The sequence below is a fragment of the Peromyscus leucopus genome, chromosome 3 (genome assembly GCF_004664715.2).
Source record: "Peromyscus leucopus breed LL Stock chromosome 3, UCI_PerLeu_2.1, whole genome shotgun sequence".
Taxonomy (NCBI): Eukaryota; Metazoa; Chordata; class Mammalia; order Rodentia; family Cricetidae; genus Peromyscus; species Peromyscus leucopus.
The window spans coordinates 155723137-155743228 of NC_051065.1; the positions used below are offsets into that span (position 1 = coordinate 155723137).

At 41.9% G+C, this 20092-nt stretch overlaps 1 protein-coding gene across 2 annotated transcripts in view; it reads right to left on the reverse strand.

Annotated features, from left to right (window-relative positions):
* Positions 1–14815, reverse strand: part of Syn2 (synapsin II) — a 145075-nt gene extending 130260 nt beyond the window's left edge. The window contains exon 1 of one of the 2 annotated variants that reach the window (XM_028863978.2): positions 14268–14807. In XM_028863978.2, coding sequence (XP_028719811.1) covers positions 14268–14647 — 380 coding nt within the window. In that variant the 5' untranslated portion in view covers positions 14648–14807. Of the gene's footprint in view, positions 1–14267 lie in introns of both variants that reach the window. The other variant, XM_037204255.1, reaches the window with a different exon arrangement.
* Positions 14816–20092: the final 5277 nt, after the last annotated feature.

Consider the following 20092-nt stretch of genomic DNA (forward strand, 5'->3'; position numbering starts at 1 on the left):
AAAAATGGCCCCTTGGAAGCCAAGTGACAACATAGTTAAAATCGAGTTAGAAAATATTGATCCTATATTTTATTCCATTTGCCTTCACTCAGTTAGAACTGCTATGGACCAAATAATGTGTCCCACTGGTATAGGATGCCATAGTTTTCACAGTCAGGTGCACAGTAAAGCAAGCACAGACTGGAAAAACCTCTAAACAGGTTACAGTATGTTTAAAAATGTACATAGGCTTAAGAAACAAAAGAAAATGGGTATAGATAGGCATAGGAAAAATAGTTTAAAAATAATTAAGTAAAGTCTTTAAAGAAAGAGTAAAGTAATATAAAAGAATAAGCCAAGTAAAGCTGGGAAATACACAGGAAGTTTGGATTCTGTATGGCGCTTTGTTGTCTTTGAATTTTTTGAATGCTGATGAGTGAATGACAGCTGCTGAGAGACATGGAATTGTAAAAGGAACTGTTGAATTAAACCAGCCTAAATACTTTAGGAATATTTTAACATTAAAATGTAATTCAGAAAATGTGTTGCATTAGGGGAGAGGTTATGCTTTTGTTTCCTCAGGAAACAAAATGCTGTGGATTCCTTCAAGATTAATAGAGATCAGGTTTGATCGGGGGAGACTCCCAGAAAATCTTGACTACAGACATAAAGAAAGAAACCAAGAAAAAAAACGACAAGACAGGTGATGTATAACAACAAATGTTACAACTAGTTTTCCCATAACTTGACCATTATCTCAAGTTTTTCAGGGTCCCCTAATGATGCCGTCACCCCTGGACAACAGAAAGCAGTCTAGAGAACACAATGCCCACATTCCCAAGAGGTGGGTGGGTGGTTTTTGGTCATTCAGTGAGTTATGAATGTTTGTCATCATTTAGGAGGGATATAGGAATATAGGATAAAAAGAAAACTATTAACTTCAAATATTTTTTATTGGTATAAATGCCCCAATACTGCATAGGAACCTTGAATGACTGTCTAGGCAGCCAGATGTCTCTGTTGTTTCTATAGCTTTGGAAGTGGCTTGCACTGCACATCCTATTTACTCAGATAATATTATATCCTTCTGGGGTCTTTAATAGAGTTGAAGACGAGATAGGTATAGTTACAGTTTTCCTCAGTTATGATAGAAGGTAAATTAGGTACAAAACTTTGGACTTACCAAGATCAGATAAATAATGAAGTATTTTATCTGAATCTGCCAAATACAAATGGACTGGATATTGTAAATGTAATTCTTACTTGATAATTGTTCTTATTTTATATAGTTTTACTAGATTAAAGTTAAAACTTTTCCTTTTAATTTAGACAAAAGGGGGAAATATTGTGGAATAGAATATTTGTTTAACTATGTAAAGATGTGTTGCATTTGTTTAACTATGTAAAGATATATTACATTTGTTTGTGTTGCATTTGTTTAACTACATAAAGATGTGTTGCTGTTTTACCTTGCCTAAGGCACCTGATTGGTTTAATAAAAAGCTGAATGGCCAATAGCTAGACAGAGAAGGGATAGATGGGATTGGCAGGCAGAGAGAAAAAGGGAGCCTGCCAGCCCCCTGGAGGCCAGGCAGCTAGGAGACAGAAAGACATGGAGGAAGCAGGAAAGCAGGATGAACAATACGTAGATGAGGAAAACAAGCCTTGGGGCAGCACACATATTAATAGAAATGGGTTAAGTTAAAAAAAAAAAAAAGCTAGCTAGAAACAAGCCTAAGCTAAGGCTGAGTATTCATAATTACTAATAAGTCTCCATGTCATGATTTGGGGCTGGTGGTCCAAGAAAGCCTGCTACAAAGGCATTTGCCACCAATGCTGACAACCTGAATTTGATCCTTAGGACCTACATGATAGAAGGGGAGAACCAATCTAGCAGTTGTCTTCTGACCTCTACATGTAAACTACGGCATACATACACACTAAATAAATAAAATGTGGGGGGAAGAAAGAGAGTGAGAAAGAGATCCACAGGCCTGAAAGAGGATGTGAAAATGCCCAATGCCCCACACAATCTAGGTAATTAGAAAAGTGTGTTTAGAAAAGCAGATAATGCCTCAATCTCAAAACAAAAATGTGAATTTGATCAAGATACAAAATGAAAGAAGAGCAAAGGCAATTACAACAGGAGTTAACAGCTAAGCAAAAATAAGAAGGAATGTTACAATCTCTGTACAGATTTGCAAACATTTTAGAATTACTAGAAAATGAAGTTTGGAAATGATTAGAAGGAGGCTGGGGAACAAAGAGGGCAAATCACAGGAGGACCATGAACTTTACCTATAGGATATAAGAAGCTACTAAAAGCTTTGAGCAAAGGACTAAAAATGTCAAATTTACATTCAAATAGCTCTTCAAGTTATTAAGTAGAAATCATGAAGAGACTTGCAGAAGTTCTACATGAAAGGTAAGGAAGCCTTGAAGTAAGTAATCATTGTTGTAATGGTTTGAATGAGAATGGCTCCCATAGGCTCATATGTTTGAAATCTTGGCCCCAGTTGGTGGAACTCTTTGGGAAGGATTAAGAGATATGGCCTTGCTGGAGGAGCAGGCTTTGAGGGTTGAAAAGACCTGCACTATTCCCAGTATGTCTTTTTGCCTCCTGCCTGTGGATCAAGCTATGAGCAGGTATAGTGGTGCATACCTTTAATGGCAGCATTTAGGAAGCAGAAGCAAGAGGATCTCTGTGAGTTGAAGGTCAACTACATAGTGAGTTCCAGGACTACATAGGGAGACCCTGTCTCAAAACAAACAAAAACAACAAAGATATGAGTTCTTAGCTATTCCTGCCATGTGTCTTTGCTCCAATATCATGGTCTCTAACACTCTGAAACCATCTCTTTTATTTTTTTTTAAGATTTATTTATTTATTATGTATACAGAGTTCTGTCTGCATGTATGCCTGCAGGCCAGAAGGGGGCACCAGATCTCATTACAAATGGTTGTGAGTCACCACGTGGTTGCTGGGAACTGAACTCAGGACCTCTGGAAGAACAGCCAGTGCTCTTAACTGCTGAGCCATCTCTCCAGTCCCACAATCTCTTTTATAAGTTACCTTTATCAGATTGTCTCATCACAGTAGTAGAAAACTGTGACATTGTGTATCTCTAAATGAAACAGAATATGAGAAAAACTGAGATAGAGAGAAAAAAAGAAATTCAAATTGGACCAAATGACCTTGAGCTGCCTATAACCACCTAGATGGAAATGTCAAGCACAGCACACTGAACCAATGAAGGTTAGAACAAGTTTCTGGTAAAAGATTAAAAAGGAGAGGAGGAACTGATTGCATTTATGAAGTGACATCTTGAGAATAGATGGGCCAGTGAAAATGCCAATGGAAAAAGAAAGTGACCAGAAAATAGTACCCCAAGGAACAACTCCATCTAATGAAAAAAGCAAAGAAACTTCAAGAAGACAACAAAGAGAGCAGTGTTCAGCGCCCAGGGACTGCTGAAAGGAAGATAAACACTGTCAAACATCAGTGAATGGCTCTCTCATTAGGTTTTAGCAGCTCAGTACCTGAGCAAGAACAAATTTCAGTATTACAGAGAAAGCAGATAGCCAGTGTCTGTCTGAGAAGAATGATTATGGAATAAGCAATTAGAAACAAGAGAGTTTCACTTCCAAAAGAGTTGATTAAAAGGGCAAAGAATGTTTTTCCCCTTGTTTCTTTATAACCAATAAGAAGCAATCAGTAGAAAATGAGAGTATAAACAGAGTTTTTAAAAAGAAGAAGAAGAAGAGGAGGAGGAGGAGAAGGAGGAGGAGGAGGAGGAAGGAAGGAAGGAAGGAAGGAAGGAAGGAAGGAAGGAAGGAAGGAAGGAAGGAAGGAAGGAAGGAAGGAAGAAAAAAGTCTACAGCAAGGGGATAGGACTTTAAATAAGTAGTACTTTCATCCTCTGAGAACAAAATAAGGAAAATAAATATTAAGAAAGACACAAACCAAGAACATTCCAAACAAAGGCAACTGAACAATAACATCATAGAATCCTTCAAGACCAGCAAAAGTGCAGGGAGAAGGTGGTCCAAAGAATGGTAAAAGTGACCAAGAGAGCATCCAAAGGAGTCTGAAAAGATATGCTGTAGCTGCGTTATAAAGTAAGAAAGTAAACATAATAAACAGTGTGGTGGAGAGGAACATAGAGAAGGAGGTAAATTACAAGATCTGAGGATGCTTTTATTTGGTTTGCTCATAAATACTTAGAAAGCAATCTGAACAATGGACTGGATAAGGGAAAGAATATAAACAACATCTCTTAAATACATCTGTATACTTCTCCCTTCTTTTCCCTCTTAACCCCGGTCTTCATTAGTCACAAGTAAAATGGAAGCTATCTTAGCATTTATGTTATTAAAATACAAATTTATGTAATCCTGTCCCTAACATGATCAAATGAGTAATACTTCTTTCTAAAAATAATAAATAAATAGACAGCTGAGCCAGTGAAATAGCTCATTGGGTAAAAACAACTCTTGTTTCAAGTGTGATTTACTGGAGTTCAATCTCCAGCAACCAATACCATAGAAGGAAATTATTCTCTAATTTCCACAAATGCATCATGACATGAGCGCATACACAGACATGTGTGTGTGTGTGAGTATACACACACAATAAATAAATAAATAAATAAATAAATAAATAAATAAATAAATAAACAAACAAACAAAATTTAAAAACCTAGTCAGGTTCAGTGGCACACACCTATCATCCCAGTATGCGGAGGCTGAGGCAAGAAAACCAGGCATTTGAGACCTGCCTGAACTACAACAGTGAGTCAAACCAAACCTGAGCTACCCAGAAAGACCATACCTTCAACAAAACCACTAACTCTAAAAAATTTTTCCTAGCTGAAGTCTTGCTGTGTTGCCCAGGCTGGCCTCAAATTCCTAAGTTCAAGCAATCCTGCTTCCTCTAAACCCAGCAGCACTAGGAAGGGAAATCAGGTGGACCTGGAGCTTCCTGGCCAGACAGTCTTGGTGAAATCTGAGCATTCCAGATTCTGTGAGAGACCCTGTCTCAAAAAACAGGGTAGAGAGTCAGAGGGTGTGATAGCCAACACATGCACGCGCGTGCACACGTAAACCTATATAGGCATCTACCACACGTGTATATGTACACATGCGAACATGTATATAGGCATATACTATACACACATATGTAAATGGGGCGGGTACCCAAACAAGTTGGATCCTTACAACTGAAAACAGGAGCATATGAAGCGATAGCACAGGTGGCTCTTTGTATTTTATTTTATTTTATTTTATTTTATTTTATTTTATTTATTGAGACAGAGTATTTCTGTGTAACAGCTCTGGCTGTTCTGGAACTTGCTTTGTAGGGCTCTTCATCTTTTACAAAATGCTTTTTTAGGACTTCATTTATTTCTCACAACAGCGTTTTGAAGTATATACATTGTTGTATCAATCTTTCAGATACAGAGACTTATTTTGTCTGTTTTATTCCAGAACCCAGAACAGTGTCTGGCATATAGTAGGCTGGGTGATATATTGTGTATCAAATAAAGCTTGCCTGAGGATCAGAGGACAGAGCTAGCCACTAGATTAAACATAGAGGCTAGGCAGTGGTGGCACACACCTTTAATCCTAGCATTCGGGAGGTAGAGATCTGTCTGGATCTGTGAGTTCAAAGCCACCCTGGACTACATAAGATTGATTCAGCCTAGGAGAGAAACAGAGCCAGGCAGCGGTGGCACACACCTTTAATCCCACCACTTGAGATCTCATGCCTTTGCTACGAGTATTTGGGAAGCACACATGCCATTAATCCCAGCACTAGGAAGGAATTGAAATGGCTGGGTGGAGAAAGGCATATAAGGCGTGAGGAAACAGGAACTAGGAGCTTTTGGCTGAGGACTCAGAGGCTTGCAGTCTGAGGATTTGTGGAGATAGGATCTCACCTTCCATTCGGCCTGAGGATTCGGTAGTGGTGAGAAGTTTCTCTAGTGGCTTGTTCCTTTGTCTCTCTGATCTTTCAGCAATTACCCTAAAATCTGGTTCCAGGTTTTTATTATAAGACCACTTAGAAATTGTGCAACAGTAGGCCCATACGGAAAGTTGTCAAATAAGGTGAAGAGATTATGTAATTCTGATAAAGCCAATAGTGAAGCCAGAGCTCAATTCTAGGTCTTCTGGTCTTTTGCCCTGTATCTTCACATTGCCTCAAGCTGATGAAGGAGGGGGGGGGAGTAAGGATATTGAATATAATATTAATTTACTTTATAACAATCTGTATGATGGTTAAATTTCTCAAATGGCTCTTGTCAAGACATAAATACCAAAGTTGGTTATGCCCTCCTATTCTTAAACACATAGCATTTGTAGAGATTGGAGATCTGTGTTATTTATTCACTTTATTCTCTCCATAGGTAACTTGACCTGTTCTTAGCTACTTCTTCCTGCCGTACTGAAGCTGTACTGAATGTCTTCTAGATCATCATGTCCTCTAAATTGATAGTATTATAGCCTTTTGGTTCTTAATAGCAACTATATGAGAAGAACAAAGAAATACAATGCAACCCACTGTGTGCATGTAGAAGACTTCACTTATAATATTGATAGAGATTCACACATGGTGACAATGCTGTGAAACACATGGAGATAGAGAACCCTCCAACCTGAGACCACCATCTTCAAACATGTCTTCACCACACAGTAGGCATGATCTTGTGTATACCAGCTTTTGGTAAATACAGTCATATCAAAAATGGTGTGTAGTGACCACTTAAAATGAATTATTTTTATTATTAAAGTGTGTTATTGCAAAAGAAACCATCTTTATACATGAAAAATATTTAAGTTGGGTATGGTAGTTCTCATCTGTAATCCTAGAACTCAGGAGGCTGAAGCAGAAGGACTGCTATGAGTTCCAGGCCAGCCCAAGCAACAGAGTGGAAGCTGTCTCAAAAAACAAAACAAACTTGTGGTGGAAAATGTGGTAATTTTGCATCTAATCTAGTTCAGATCATGACTCTTCAGTGCAAAGGTCTTTAGTATAAGCTAGCTAATCTTGGGCAATCAGCTGTTCTTCTGAGTCTGTTTATCTGTTAAATGGATATTCTATCTACTGCTCAGGATCATTGCAAAGATACAATGTGAAAAGGAATATGGATGTGTTGAAACTGAAGTGCAGAACACATGATAGGAATCAAGAAATAAATCCTGTTCAACAACAATTTAACATGTATACAAAAAGTCTTTGGTCTACTGGGTGGAGAGAATTTAGCTAAAAAGCCTTATCCTTAAGGAGGAAACACACCAACAAACGTTTTTCTCCTAGGAAACCATGTGATTGAGAGAAACTGTAAGTAGGTACTAAACATAGCATACTCAAAAGTGTGCTTTTTTTCCATTCAAAGAAATATTTAAGCATTTATTGACAAAGACTTGCAGGTATTACCAACACAGAAAAGTTACATGGTTAAAGTCTGAGAGAAAATAAGTAAAAACCATACCACAGATATGATGTAGCAATGGAAAGGGTCTTGCAGAATGTGTTACAATTCTCATAGTTGACAGATTTTAGAAAATCAAAGTCCAAAGATGCAAAGTGTTACCTAAGAATGCATGGTGTACATTTTAATGCAACATTTCCTCACAATATGTTCATCCCAATAACGTAGGCCTGTGCTGCTGTAGCACCTCATGCATACTAATTATCACAATATATTAAAAAGTTGTTTCAATGCTTGTCCTTTCCTGATGTGTTGGAAGATCCCAATAGAGATGTGTACTCAGTTCATCCTGTATCCCCAGCACTTGGTTTGTGTTAGATGCTCAACTGCAATGAACCATATTCCAGTTAAAATTATTTTGTACATTTGAGAGAAAAGTAAACACTTCTGGAACTCTTCCTGTTTAACTAGCAAGATATTTAAGCACAATATTTTAAAAGACTAATGCTGCTACAGAACTGAATTTGAGTACAGAAAGTCAGTAACAAATCTTGAATAGACAAAAACAGTAAGCTAGAAAAGGGTTCCTGAAAAGAAGGTCATCAGGTCCTAAGAATATTAGCAGATTTTTGGATTTTTATGACTAGGTCTTCAAGAGTATCTTTCAATAATTTTAGAATGACCTATTCTGAAGTATCAACAACCCACTAACAGTATTGATTTCTGCCCTGGCTATTACGTGATTTGCTCAAGTGCTCATAACAACTCCTCAATGACTCTTTAAAAGGAAGAGATAAAGGGGGCTGGAGAGATGGTTCAGCTGTTAAGAGCACTTCCTGCTCTTGCAGAGGACCCAAGGTCAGTTCCCTGCACTGACATCAGGCAGCTCACAAAAGCCTGTAACTCCAGATTCAAAGAATCTGACGTCCTCTTCTGTCCTCCTTGGGCACACACAAATATGGTATATACATATACACATAAATAAATATAAAAATAAAAGAATTGAAGGGGATACAAAAAAAATATTTTTCAGGGAAGGTGAGATAGCCCAGCAGGTTAAGACACTTGCCACCAAGCCTGACAACCTGAGTCAAGTCCCCAGGGTACACATAGTAGAAGGCGAGAGCTGACTCCCACAATTTGTCTCTGTCCCTCTCTCACACACACGAAAAGTAAATGCCCCCCAAAAAAAGTATCTTTAAGAAGAAAAGAGTCTAAATTGGAGGATTTCCTTAAAAGAAAAAAAATGGGGTCTGAAAGATGCGAATTCTATATTCCCCATTTTGCTGTTGACTTCTTTTTTAAGGTTTATTTTATTTGTAGAGGGGGTGGGTGGCATGCCTGTAGAGGCCAGAAGAGGGCATTGGATCCCCTGGAGATGGAGTTAGAGCTGGTTGTGAGCCACCTGATGTAGGTGCTGGGATCTGAACTCTGGTCTTCTGTAAGAGCAGCAGGTGCTGTTAACTGCTGAGCCATCTCTCCAGCCCTTTATCTGACCTTCAACAGATAGTTTCATTTCTCTAGGCTAAATGATTATTTAGTTTCCTTCATGTTTAAGTGCTATAATTATAAGACCAAAAGCCTCTACCAAGAGTTGAGAGAAATGAGAATAGAAATGAAGGATAAGAAGGTTAGAGGCTTAAATGACAAATTCTGGTTCTGGTATGTCAGTTACTGGCCTAATAACCTTGAGGAAGTCACTTACCTTCTTCAAAACAAAATTTTCCTCTTCATAATTATCCCAGATGACCATATTGTAGCTATAATGTCCTAGAAGTTTAAAGTGTATTGTTGCTATAAACAAGGAAATTCTCTGGAAACTTTAAGTTCCTTCTAATTAGGAATAGGAAACGTAATATCTGTCAGAAATAAACCCTAAACCTCCTTTGACTTCCTCCCCTCCCGAGTTCCAATCCAGTATTTCCCTAGAGCCACTCACAAACACCGGTCTAAACAGACTTCATATCTTTCATTCCCCTATTCTTAGTAAAATGCTCAAAAGCTAGCCACTAAAAATGGAAAGTCTGGGGGCTGGAAAGTTGGCTCAGTGGTTAAGAGCACTAACTGCTCTTCCAGAGGACCCAGGTTCAATTCCCAGAACCCACATGGAGATTGCAACTGACTGTAACTCCAGTCCTGGGGACCCGAAATTCATGGCAAAACACTAATGCACATAAGATTTTTTTTTTAATATAAAAATGAAAAGTCTGTATAACACATCAATCCAATCTCTTTGTGGCCTCCCTTTTGGGAACTGTTTTTATTTTGCTAGTGAACTATGCTAAACCTGCTTCTCTTAAGTCCAGTTTCTTTGAAGCTCAGTTCAAGTGTCATTTTTTCCTTTCATTCCCACTATAGTCTGTTTGTTCCTCCTTCCTTTTTTCCTTTCTTTCTTTCTTTCCATGAAGTCTCATTGGCTTGAACTCAACACAATCATCTTGCCTCAGCCTCTTGGGTGCTGAGATGACAGGTGTGAGCCAGGGTCCAGCTCCACCTCTCATTCTTTTAAATCACACTGTGATCACAAAGAGCAAATGAGATTTCTAGAGCTTAGTATAACATCTTGAACATAGTAATTGCCCAATAAAGGATAGTAGTTGTCATGTTGCCACACTAAAGGTACTATTTCAGTGTGTCTCAAATTTGGTTATGAGGATCTTGTTCAAATGCAAAATACATTTCAGTGCGTGGAAAGTAGGACCTGAGATTTTGTTATCCAAATTTTTCCAGTTGATGCCAATGCTGTTGATCCAAGAACCATACTTTTGAACACAAGAAGCAAATTTTAGCAAGCTTTTAAAAAAAAAATGTACATTTATCTTATCCGCTCAGCTGGACAGTAAGCTCTTAGAGGACAGAGATTATTTATCATTTCTATTAGTATCATATAAAGATGCTTAATAAACATCTGTTGACTTATCCTATCTGTGGTGATCATCATATTCTAGATGATCAAGAATGCCTGTGCCATACTGATTTTCAAATCAAATGCTAAAATATGCCATTATGAAAAGCTTACTTGGTGACTGGAGACACAGTTGCCTGCTTGTATGGAGGCAAGAGAAAATGGTAGAAAATTTAACCTCTTCACCAGTGAGAATATAATAGAAGAGGCAATGGTGTGCCAAATGGTCACCTGCTCCATGATAAAGCATTAAAGTGCAATCTTATTTGCATTTCAAATTTAGCTATGAACCTTAAAAAAAAGACATGTATTGGGGACAATACAAAATCCAATATAATTAAATAGTATATCATGAGCTTGATTTCATTTTTTAGAGGTACACACATATTTTTCAACAAACTTTTAGTGTGCAATTAATCTAAAGCTCTCAAGCTACATTGGAATTTTAAGGAAAAGAAAGAAGCACCCTCCAAGTCAGAAGTCAGAGCTCCAAATTACACTGCCCACAATTACACTGATAAGAAATTCAAAGGAATCTTTTGTATATTAATGATGATCTGAGAAGCTATCTATTTTTTATTTTATTTAATTAACATTTTTTCATTTATTTTACGTACCCAGCACAGTTTCCCCTCCCTCTTCTCTCCAGTTCCCTCCCCAGACTCCCATCTACCCTCCTCCCCATCCACTCCTCCTTAGTCCCCATTCAGAAAGGGGCAGGCCCCCCATGGGCTTGAACAAAGCATGGCACATCAATCTGAAGTAGGACTAACCCTCCCCATCCCCCCATCCCCCCCACCCCCACCCCCGCTTCCTCCAGCATGAAGGCCAGGCAAGGTAATCTAGCATAGGGAACAGGTTCCCAAAATACAGCTAGGTGCCAATATACAGTAATCCAACAACAAACATCAAATTAAATGAAGAGAAACTCAAAGCCATTCCACTAAAATCAGGAATCAGACAAGGCTATCCACTCTCTCCCTATCTATTCAATATAGTACTCAGAGAAGCTACCTATTTTAAGCCTTTGTTTTAAAGCTAAAATTATTTAGATGCTTGTTAAAACCTTCTTTATGTTAGTAGTCTTAATTCAGATGGGACCAATAGTCTTAAGTTCTACTGGGATACTACATTCTTCCTACTCAAGCACCATAAAAATGGCATTGGGTATATATAAAACACCTCCTTACTCAATTCTGTCCAGGTAGCTTAAACTGTGAGACAAATTATTTAAATTAGCCTATGGAGCAAAAAGCATCCCCGTAAGCTACTGTGTTTGTCATAAGCAGCCACCTGCTCCGTAATTCACAGAGACCTTTCAGTAAAACCACTCATCAATATTTAACTGATATTAACACAATATTTGTGTTTTAAACAAATTCAGACATGTTAGAGAATGACAAAATTCTGGTAATTGTTATTAACTACAAAAATCACAGATGCACAGAACTACAATCAAGTCCCAGACTCAAACTGGGCCTAGGAGTTTTAATAAATCAATGTTATTACTTCAGAGAAAAACATAAAGCAGTTGAGAGTCAGCTCACAGAAAAATGAATCCTATTACTTCCATCAGAAGTCTAAGTCTCTAGGGCAAAGCAGAGTCTCTGGTTTATGCCAGGCACTCTTCCTAGAAAATAATCCCATCTAAGGAGACTTTCAAATCTCAAACCTCTCATTACCAACTAAACAGACTCATGGTGAGCCTGGGCATACACATGCAAGCATTGATCTACCTAGCTGTGGGTATCTAACTAGCAATTAGAGCCAAACAAATAGCTTCAGTGGGGTAAGAGACCAGGACAAAGCTCACAAATATCAGATTCTTGCACACAAAAGTGAAACATCAATGTCAGTCTCATTCCTTCCTGTTTCCTAGCGTTTCTTCATGCTTCATTTTTATGTGTTCACCAGTAACTAAGATAATAATAACTAGATCTCACTAATTCCTGAAATAGTCTTAACCAATAACTCTAGATTCCTCTGTTAACTGTCTCATGCCACCCAAATGAGTGTGAGTTTTCCAAAAGGCCCCCAACATTGTCTAACCCTTCAACGGAAGTGTATTATTACTATTGATCATAGTAATGTTCTAATAATGAGGCAATACAGTGGGATGGCAGCAGCGAAGCCAAGCAGTCCTAAAGTCAATACATTAGTGAACCATTTGTAAGCCGTATAACTGTAAGCTCACCACTTACCTTTTCTAAGCCTAAGCTTTGTGGTGAAAACCCAATGGCATATCACATTCAGAGTCCTTACTAGAGAGTCTGACATAGAGTGCTTAACTAGAGCTTGGTTCCCTTCCCTTCCTCCTGAATCAACACTTGTTGATTTGCACTGACAGCCATTCCTCTAGGAGACTGCCAGTGGCACTATTGTCATACTTTCCCCAGTCCCCTCTTGGTGGTACCTTGTTATTTCCTGATACGGGTCTTTTCTACTCTGCTATCTTGGAAAAGGAAGGTCAACCACACAAATCACCCAAAGCAAATGATTCCCACATGGTAGCTGCAGCGAGCAGGAAACACATCTCCAGGTAGACATCTCACTGCCACCAGCACCTCCCTCCCCAAGTCTCTCGGTGAAGGAATGGCTGAGAAAGGAAAACAGTGAAGCAGGTAAGAGAGAAATAAACAGCTCTGGGGTCCCTGCGTCTTCCCGTTGGCCAGAAACCCTCGGGTCCAGGCACCAATCAACCTCAACCCCTTAGGGAAGCAAAACAAATAAAAACCCTTCCTCGAATTCCTAAAGAAAAGGCACCTAAGATTCCTGCCCTTTTCATGTCTCCAGACCCACCAGTCAGCCCACCATCCACCAGCAGCTTCCTGCTACATCAAAGGAACCACTCTTAAACTCTCAATTAGTCTTCAGTGAACCTCATCCATGCATTTCCCAACTAAACCTAACACCTTCCCCAATCCTCCCCACTCTAAGTCATAAAAACACCCTATATCTCTTTAAAAAGAAAAAGGAAAGCATTCTTGAAGTTTCCCTTTACTGCATTAAGGCCGATCATTTTATTTGTGCCCTTTAACAATCTGTAATATTTTACGAAGTTCTTCATCATTCAGCTGCAAAAAGCCACCATCATTTACACACACACACACACACACACACACACACAGCGAGAGAGAGAGAGAGAGAGAGAGAGAGAGAGAGAGAGAGAGAGAGAGAGCAAAACAAAATTTAAAAAGCATACATCTCCTCCCTGCTGAACATATACAATAATTTCGTTATTTTTAAACAGATGTCAGTTGCACATCTGTGATCTAACCCACCCCGCTGTCAATACAAGACACTGGTTTTCAAAGGCACAGGTTTAAAAAAAAAAAAAAATCACCATCACTCTATAATAAAATACTTAAGTACTAATATCCACTCCAGACCTTGAAGACTCTTTTTTGGTGGCCTTTATTTTCATGGCCATCTGGGGACATTTTCACCTGAGCTTGTATGTGTTTGAACTGTTAAGTCTGCACCCCCCCCCCATATAAGTATCTTTTTGTGTTTGTGTTTTGGTTTTGTTTTTTATTAGTTCTTTGAGGACGTTGTACACCTCTCCCTCCCTCCCCCCACTCTTCTCAGATCCGTTCCCCCTTCCCTTCCCTCCCAACTTTGTGGTTGTCGTCCCCCCCACCACCACCACCACCATCAAGGCCAGTCTGTGCTGCCCCAATACTCTTGGTTGCGTGTGGCCTTCTCCTGGAGCGCGGTCCACTGACTTATCACTATTCCTTAAGCCCCATGGGCGCTTAATGAAGTAGCTCGCTCTGGCCCCAGCCTGGAGGCCACCGAGTCCTTCACCTCAGGACCCGGGTCTCCCGGAGGTCGGAGCCTGCCCTCGCCCCCTCCCACACATGGCCACCTGCTCGCCCCGGGTGTTCTCCCGGGTGACCTCGAGGGTCCATCTTCACACCCTGCCCCCGGCGGACCCCGCAGGGGCCTACCAGTCGGTGTGCGGCTCGTCGACCACCAGCAGCACCTTGGCCTTCCTGGCAGCGGCCGGCGCGGGCGCGTCCACCAGGCCGGCGGAGGCGGCCGTCTGCTTCACGGCTTGCGACAGCGAGCTGAAGAAGCTGCTGCCCACCGACGGCGTCGGCGCGGGCTGCGGCGCGGGCTGCGGCGCGGGCGCCTGGGCGGGCGGCGGCCTGCGCTCGGGGCCCGGCGAGGCGGCCGAGGTGGCCGCCGACGCCGAAGCCGCCCCGGGGCCGGGGGCGGCGGGAGGGGGCTGCTGCGGCTCCGGGCGCTGAAGGTCAGTCATGTAGCCATTGGGCAGGTTGGCGATGAAGCTGCTGTCCGACAGCCGGCGCCTCAGGAAGTTCATCATCTGGCTTGAGGGGCTGAGGGCGCTCGAGGCGGCGGGTTCGGGCTGCGCGGGGAGGAGGACAGCGCGGGGCGACCGAAGCTGGTCCGCGGCTCGCGAGCCCAGCAGACAGCCGCGGCGCTCCGGGTCTGGGGAGCCAGCCTGCGAACCGGAGAGCGGTGGGCGGTGCTGAGGGCGTGGCCAGCGCTGTCCCCGCCCCTCGCCGCAGAGCCCGCTCCGCCCCCGCCTGCTCGCTGGCTCGCTCGCTCGCTCGCTCGGGCCCCGCCTTTAGGCGCTAGCGTGGGGAGGGGGGGAGAGCCTGGCCTCCCGCCGCCAGAGCGTGACTGTGTGGGCATCAGACGCCCTCGCCGAGGGGAGGGGAGGGAAGCCGAGAGTCCCCACCACCACCACCACCTTCGTGGTTTGGAGAGGACAGTCGTGTCCCAGTTGGAGGCGAAGACACCATCCTCACGCCCTCTAGGCAGAAGACAGGTGTCAGCTTCCCTACCCTGAGGTGAGAGAAAAGAGCCACCACGCTCAGGCGCGTGTGCACGCGCGCGCACACACACCCGGGCACATCATTCAGTGAGCAAAACGAAGCATCCCCTTTCCTGAAAGGAGAAAGATGCCAGTGGCCCCAATCCCCAGGTGAGGAGAAATGGACTGATCCGTCCCTGCTAACACAGACCCTGTATTCTGAGACATGAATGAATGAATGAATGAATGAATGAATGAATGAATGAAAAGCTGCCCACCCTCTCATGCTAAGTGGGAAAGACCATCCCCTAACCCAAGAAGAGAGAGTCTGACCACAGTGAAGTAGAGGGGCATCTCTTCCTCCTTGAGGAGGAAGGGACCTAAGCAGGACCTCTCCACACTGCCCAAAAAGGGCATTTGGAGGCAATTTCCATGGCCCACCTAACCGAGCACAATTCTCCCATCTCACTGACCAGAGAGGAAGCCACATGAAGGTTGGGAAGGTCTCCGCAGGATCCCTCAGAGAGATAACCACGGCTACCCCTCACTCTACTTCCCTGGCATGCATTGGTTTTTCCAGTGCTTTAGGGAGACTAGTCCTCTAACTGACCACTTCCATGAAGGTTTACCTGATTGCCAACTTCTCTGTGCACTCTCTAAATTTTGTGTGCTCTTCGGACCTTTGTTTTGATCTCTCTTCAACTACATTTGTTCCCTACGTTGTAATGGGGCAAAATACAGCAGATGTACTTGACAGACAGACCACCTGGAGTGATGTATGACCTTGGACAAATTACTCCTCTGAACCTTTTTTCCCCAGCTAATAAAAGAAATAGCACTTTTCAAGGCTGTTAGAGTAAATGAGAACATGTAGGGAAAGCATCAGGTACACAGTAGATATTCCAGTCATGGTGCCTAAATCCTTATTATTTGAATTGGTTCTCACAAAGTATTAACAGGGTTGAATGGAATCAGTGAGTGTCTTGTCACTAATGTTAGCAGGATGTTCTTTCTTTGTGCATCCCAGCTGGTGGTACTCAGCTCTGAGCTGATGGTATCAGAGAGGTCTGCAGCCAAATGTGAAAGTCAATAAGTAACCAATAAGATTGGAAAGCAACCCTTGTCTCTGGTAAACTCACAACTAAGAGCTAGGATATCAAGGAGGATGACTTACAGAGATGGGAGCAGCTAACGGTGAGATGTGAGAAGTTCTGTAATACAGCTGAATATGGTGGCTTAGAGACAGGATTCATTGGCCTCTGAAGCTTAGGAAAGGCTTCTCGGAGGAAGTAATGTTTAAGATAGGTCTTGAGGCATTTGGTAAAAGTTAATGGGACTGGAGAGATGGCTCCACAGTTTGGAGCACTTGTTCCTCCTCCAGAGGACTTGGTTCCCAACACCCAGATCGAGTGACCTATAACCACCTGTAGCTGCAGCTCCAGGGAATCTGACACTCTCTTGGGGCCTCCAAGGGCATTCACAAACACACAGCATAACATTCACACAGAGACACTGTCTTAGTTACTGCTCTATTGCTGTGAAGAGGCACCATGACCAAGACAACTTATAGAAGAGAGCATTTAATTGGGAGCTTTCGGTTTCAGAAATCACGGTGGCAGGCAGACAGATGGGCATGGGGCTGAGAGCTTGCATCCTGATCTATAGGCACGCAGGCAGGAAGGTGGAGGAGGGAGGAGAGAGAGAGAGAGAGAGAGAGAGAGAGAGAGAGAGAGAGAGAGAGAGAGAGACTAGCATGGGCTTTTGAAACCTCAAAGCCCACTCCCAATGGCACACCTCCTCCAACAATGCCATATCTCCTAGTCTTCCCCAAACAGTTCCACTAACTGGAGGCCAAGCATTCAACCATATGAGCCAATGAGGGCCATTCTCATTCACACTACCATGCACAGATATATGCACATAAACAGAAATATTTTTTAAGGGTGTATCTGTAGAGAAGTAAAGGAAGCAACCAGGCCAAAAAGAAATGGATGTCTGTGAGCTCATGACTCCTCCAGAATGGGCTATTTCTATACTGACTTTGTCAAATCTCCTGCAGACATAATAAAATATTCTGGTGACTAGGATATGAGCTTTTCAAGAGTAGAACTGTGTTTTAGTTATCTTTCCCAATATCAAATGTATTATCTGCCACAGAGTAAGGAGTTAATAGTTTTAGAATTGAACTGTATCCTTACATGATTCAGTTCTTTCCTACTGAAGAATAAAACTGATATCACTGATAATCAAATAAACATAATTTAACATACTTTCCTTCCTAAAAGTATCTTTTTCCCAAACACATGTTTCTCTGTTGGGAGTATTTCAGAGACTATGTATGTCTTAGTCAGGTTTACTATTGCTGTGATGAAACACCATGACCAAAGCAACTTGGGGAGGAAAGGATTTATTCAGCTTACACTTCCACATCACAGTTCACCATCAGTGGAAGTCAGGACAGGAACTCAAGCAGAGCAAGAACCTGGAGGCAACAACTGATGCAGAGGCCATGGAGGAACTCATCTTACTGGCTTACTTCTCATGGTTTGCTCAGTCTGCTTTCTTATAGAACCCAGGACCACCAGCCTAGGGATAGCACCACCCACAATGGGCTAGGCCCTCCTCCATCAGTCACTAATTAAGAAAATCCCCTATAGCTGGATCTTATGCAGGCATTTTATCAATTGAGGTTTCATCCTTTCAGATGACTCTGGTTTGTGTCAAGTTGACATAAGACTATCCAGCTTGCCGGGCAGTAGTGGTGCATGCCTTTAATCCCAGCACTTGGGAGGCAGAGGCAGGCAGATCTTTGTGAGTTCGAGGCCAGCCTGGTCTACAGAGTAAGATCCAGGAAAGGCGCAAAGCTACACAGAGAAACCCTGCCTCGAAAAACAAACAAACAAAAAACTATCCAGCACAATATAACTTCTATTTTTAGGTGATTTTGTTATTTTTCTAATATATTTCATTAAGGAGTTCCCTTTAAATATTGAGCTTGTAGTTTGTGTATAGTGTTTTTCAAACCAGCCTATTAAAAACATGTTTTGAGTATATAAAACATAGAAGGCACTGTATGCTACAGATGATAAAGGATATTGAAGTATGAATCAGGCAGGCCCGAAACTCATGCCTTAAGAAGACAGTTAATAAACATGTGAGCACATAATTAGCAGTAGCAGAACAGTCTGAGTAACTGGAAAGTAGAGCAGGCAGTTAGGGTTGCAGGAGCCAGAGGAAGAAGCATTTTCAGGGACGGGAGACTTTATAGGGGAGCTAAGAAAATTCCCCTAGACAAGAAAAAGTGGAGAAGGCAGCTGAGATGGAGGGGAGAGCAAGAGGCTGGCCAGAGAGGGGGCGCTGCTGAGTATGATTGTGTAAATCTATTGCTGTCTATGTTATTTGAATCCTTGGACCTTTGTGTGGTGTGTAATGTACCCTGAAGTATTTACAGGAGAGGCATAGAGAGATTGTTCCCATATACAGTAGTCTACTATTATCTATAGTTGTGTTTTCCACAATTCAGTTACCTGAAGTCAACTGTGATCCAGAAACATTAAGTAGAAAATTCCAGGGAGGCCATTGAGATGACTCAGTAGGTAAAGGCAGTTGCCACCAAGCCTAACAACCTAGTTCAACCCCTGGGACTTACATGGTGGAAGAGAAAACAACTCCCACAAGTTATCCTTTGACTTACACACACACACACACACACACACACACACACACACACACACACACACACACACTGAATAAGAAAATTCCAGAAAATAGAAAAAACACATTTTTTTTAAGTTTGAAATTGCATGCCTCTGTGTATTGTGATGGAATCTCTGGAATATGAATCACTCCTTTGCCAACATATTGATGCTGTAGACACTACTAATCCATTATGTCACTTAGTTATGACCTCTGATATAGAATCCAGTGTGGTATCTCAGTGCCTGTGTTCAAGTGAACCAAATTCTACTTAATGACCTCAAAGCAGAAGAACAGTGATGCTGACCAAAGAGGAAATGCCCATGACAAGCCATACAGTGCCCTTAAGAGAAAAGAGAAAAGCTCTCAGTTTAATACGGAAAGAAAAAAAATCATGCTTAGGTTGCTAACATTTATAGTATAGTAAGGTATGGGGGGAGAGATCACATAATTTTTGTGATAGTATATTGTTGTAATTATCCCATTTTATTATGAGTTATTTCTTTCTATGTTGAATTTATGAATTAAGCTTTGTTATAGGCGTGTCTGTATAGAAGAATGCATCATGGTGTATACAGGTGGTTTGGGGCCTCCACTGGGGGTCTAGGAATGTATTTACCTCTAATGGAGACTTCTCTATGTGCTGATGTCATTGTAGACATCCAACTTATCTTTCTAAAATCACCTCAATGTTAGGAATTGTTTCTGCTTCTTTCAGGATGATCTACACAGGCTGGTAAAAGCTTATTGGACATCGGTGTCATCAAGGTGGGAACTACTATTCTCAGAAAACTAGCTGGCTTTAGATTCTTCTATTAGAGCAACAGAGAGAGGTTCACAAGCTCATCAAAAATGTTTATTAAAGTGCCTGCTCTGGGCCCATGGTGGGCGCCACTACAATGAGCAAATATGTGATGGAGAGATGGGAAAGATGGAATGCTTGGTGGAGAGATGGGGGAGAAAGTGAAGCAGAGCTGTTAGTGCACTGTGGAGAGAGGCAGAGCTAGGGACTTGAGAGAGGTGAGGAATCGGTGGATATAAGGAGCCTGAGCAACCATGTGAGACCATGGTGATCTCCCAGCCCAGGCTGCCACCAAGAGTCGTGTCTGGGTCCAGGGCACTGTAACAGCTGGGGTCTGTGTTGATGTCCCTGGCACATGTTGCCTCTGAAAACCATTTGGATGTCTGTGGTCTGGGCTGCTGTCTGAGACCAGCCAAACTGATCTGAGTGGCCCATGCTGCCACCTGAGGCCATGGTGATGTCCTGGTCCAGGCTACCATTGAAGACTGGGTCTG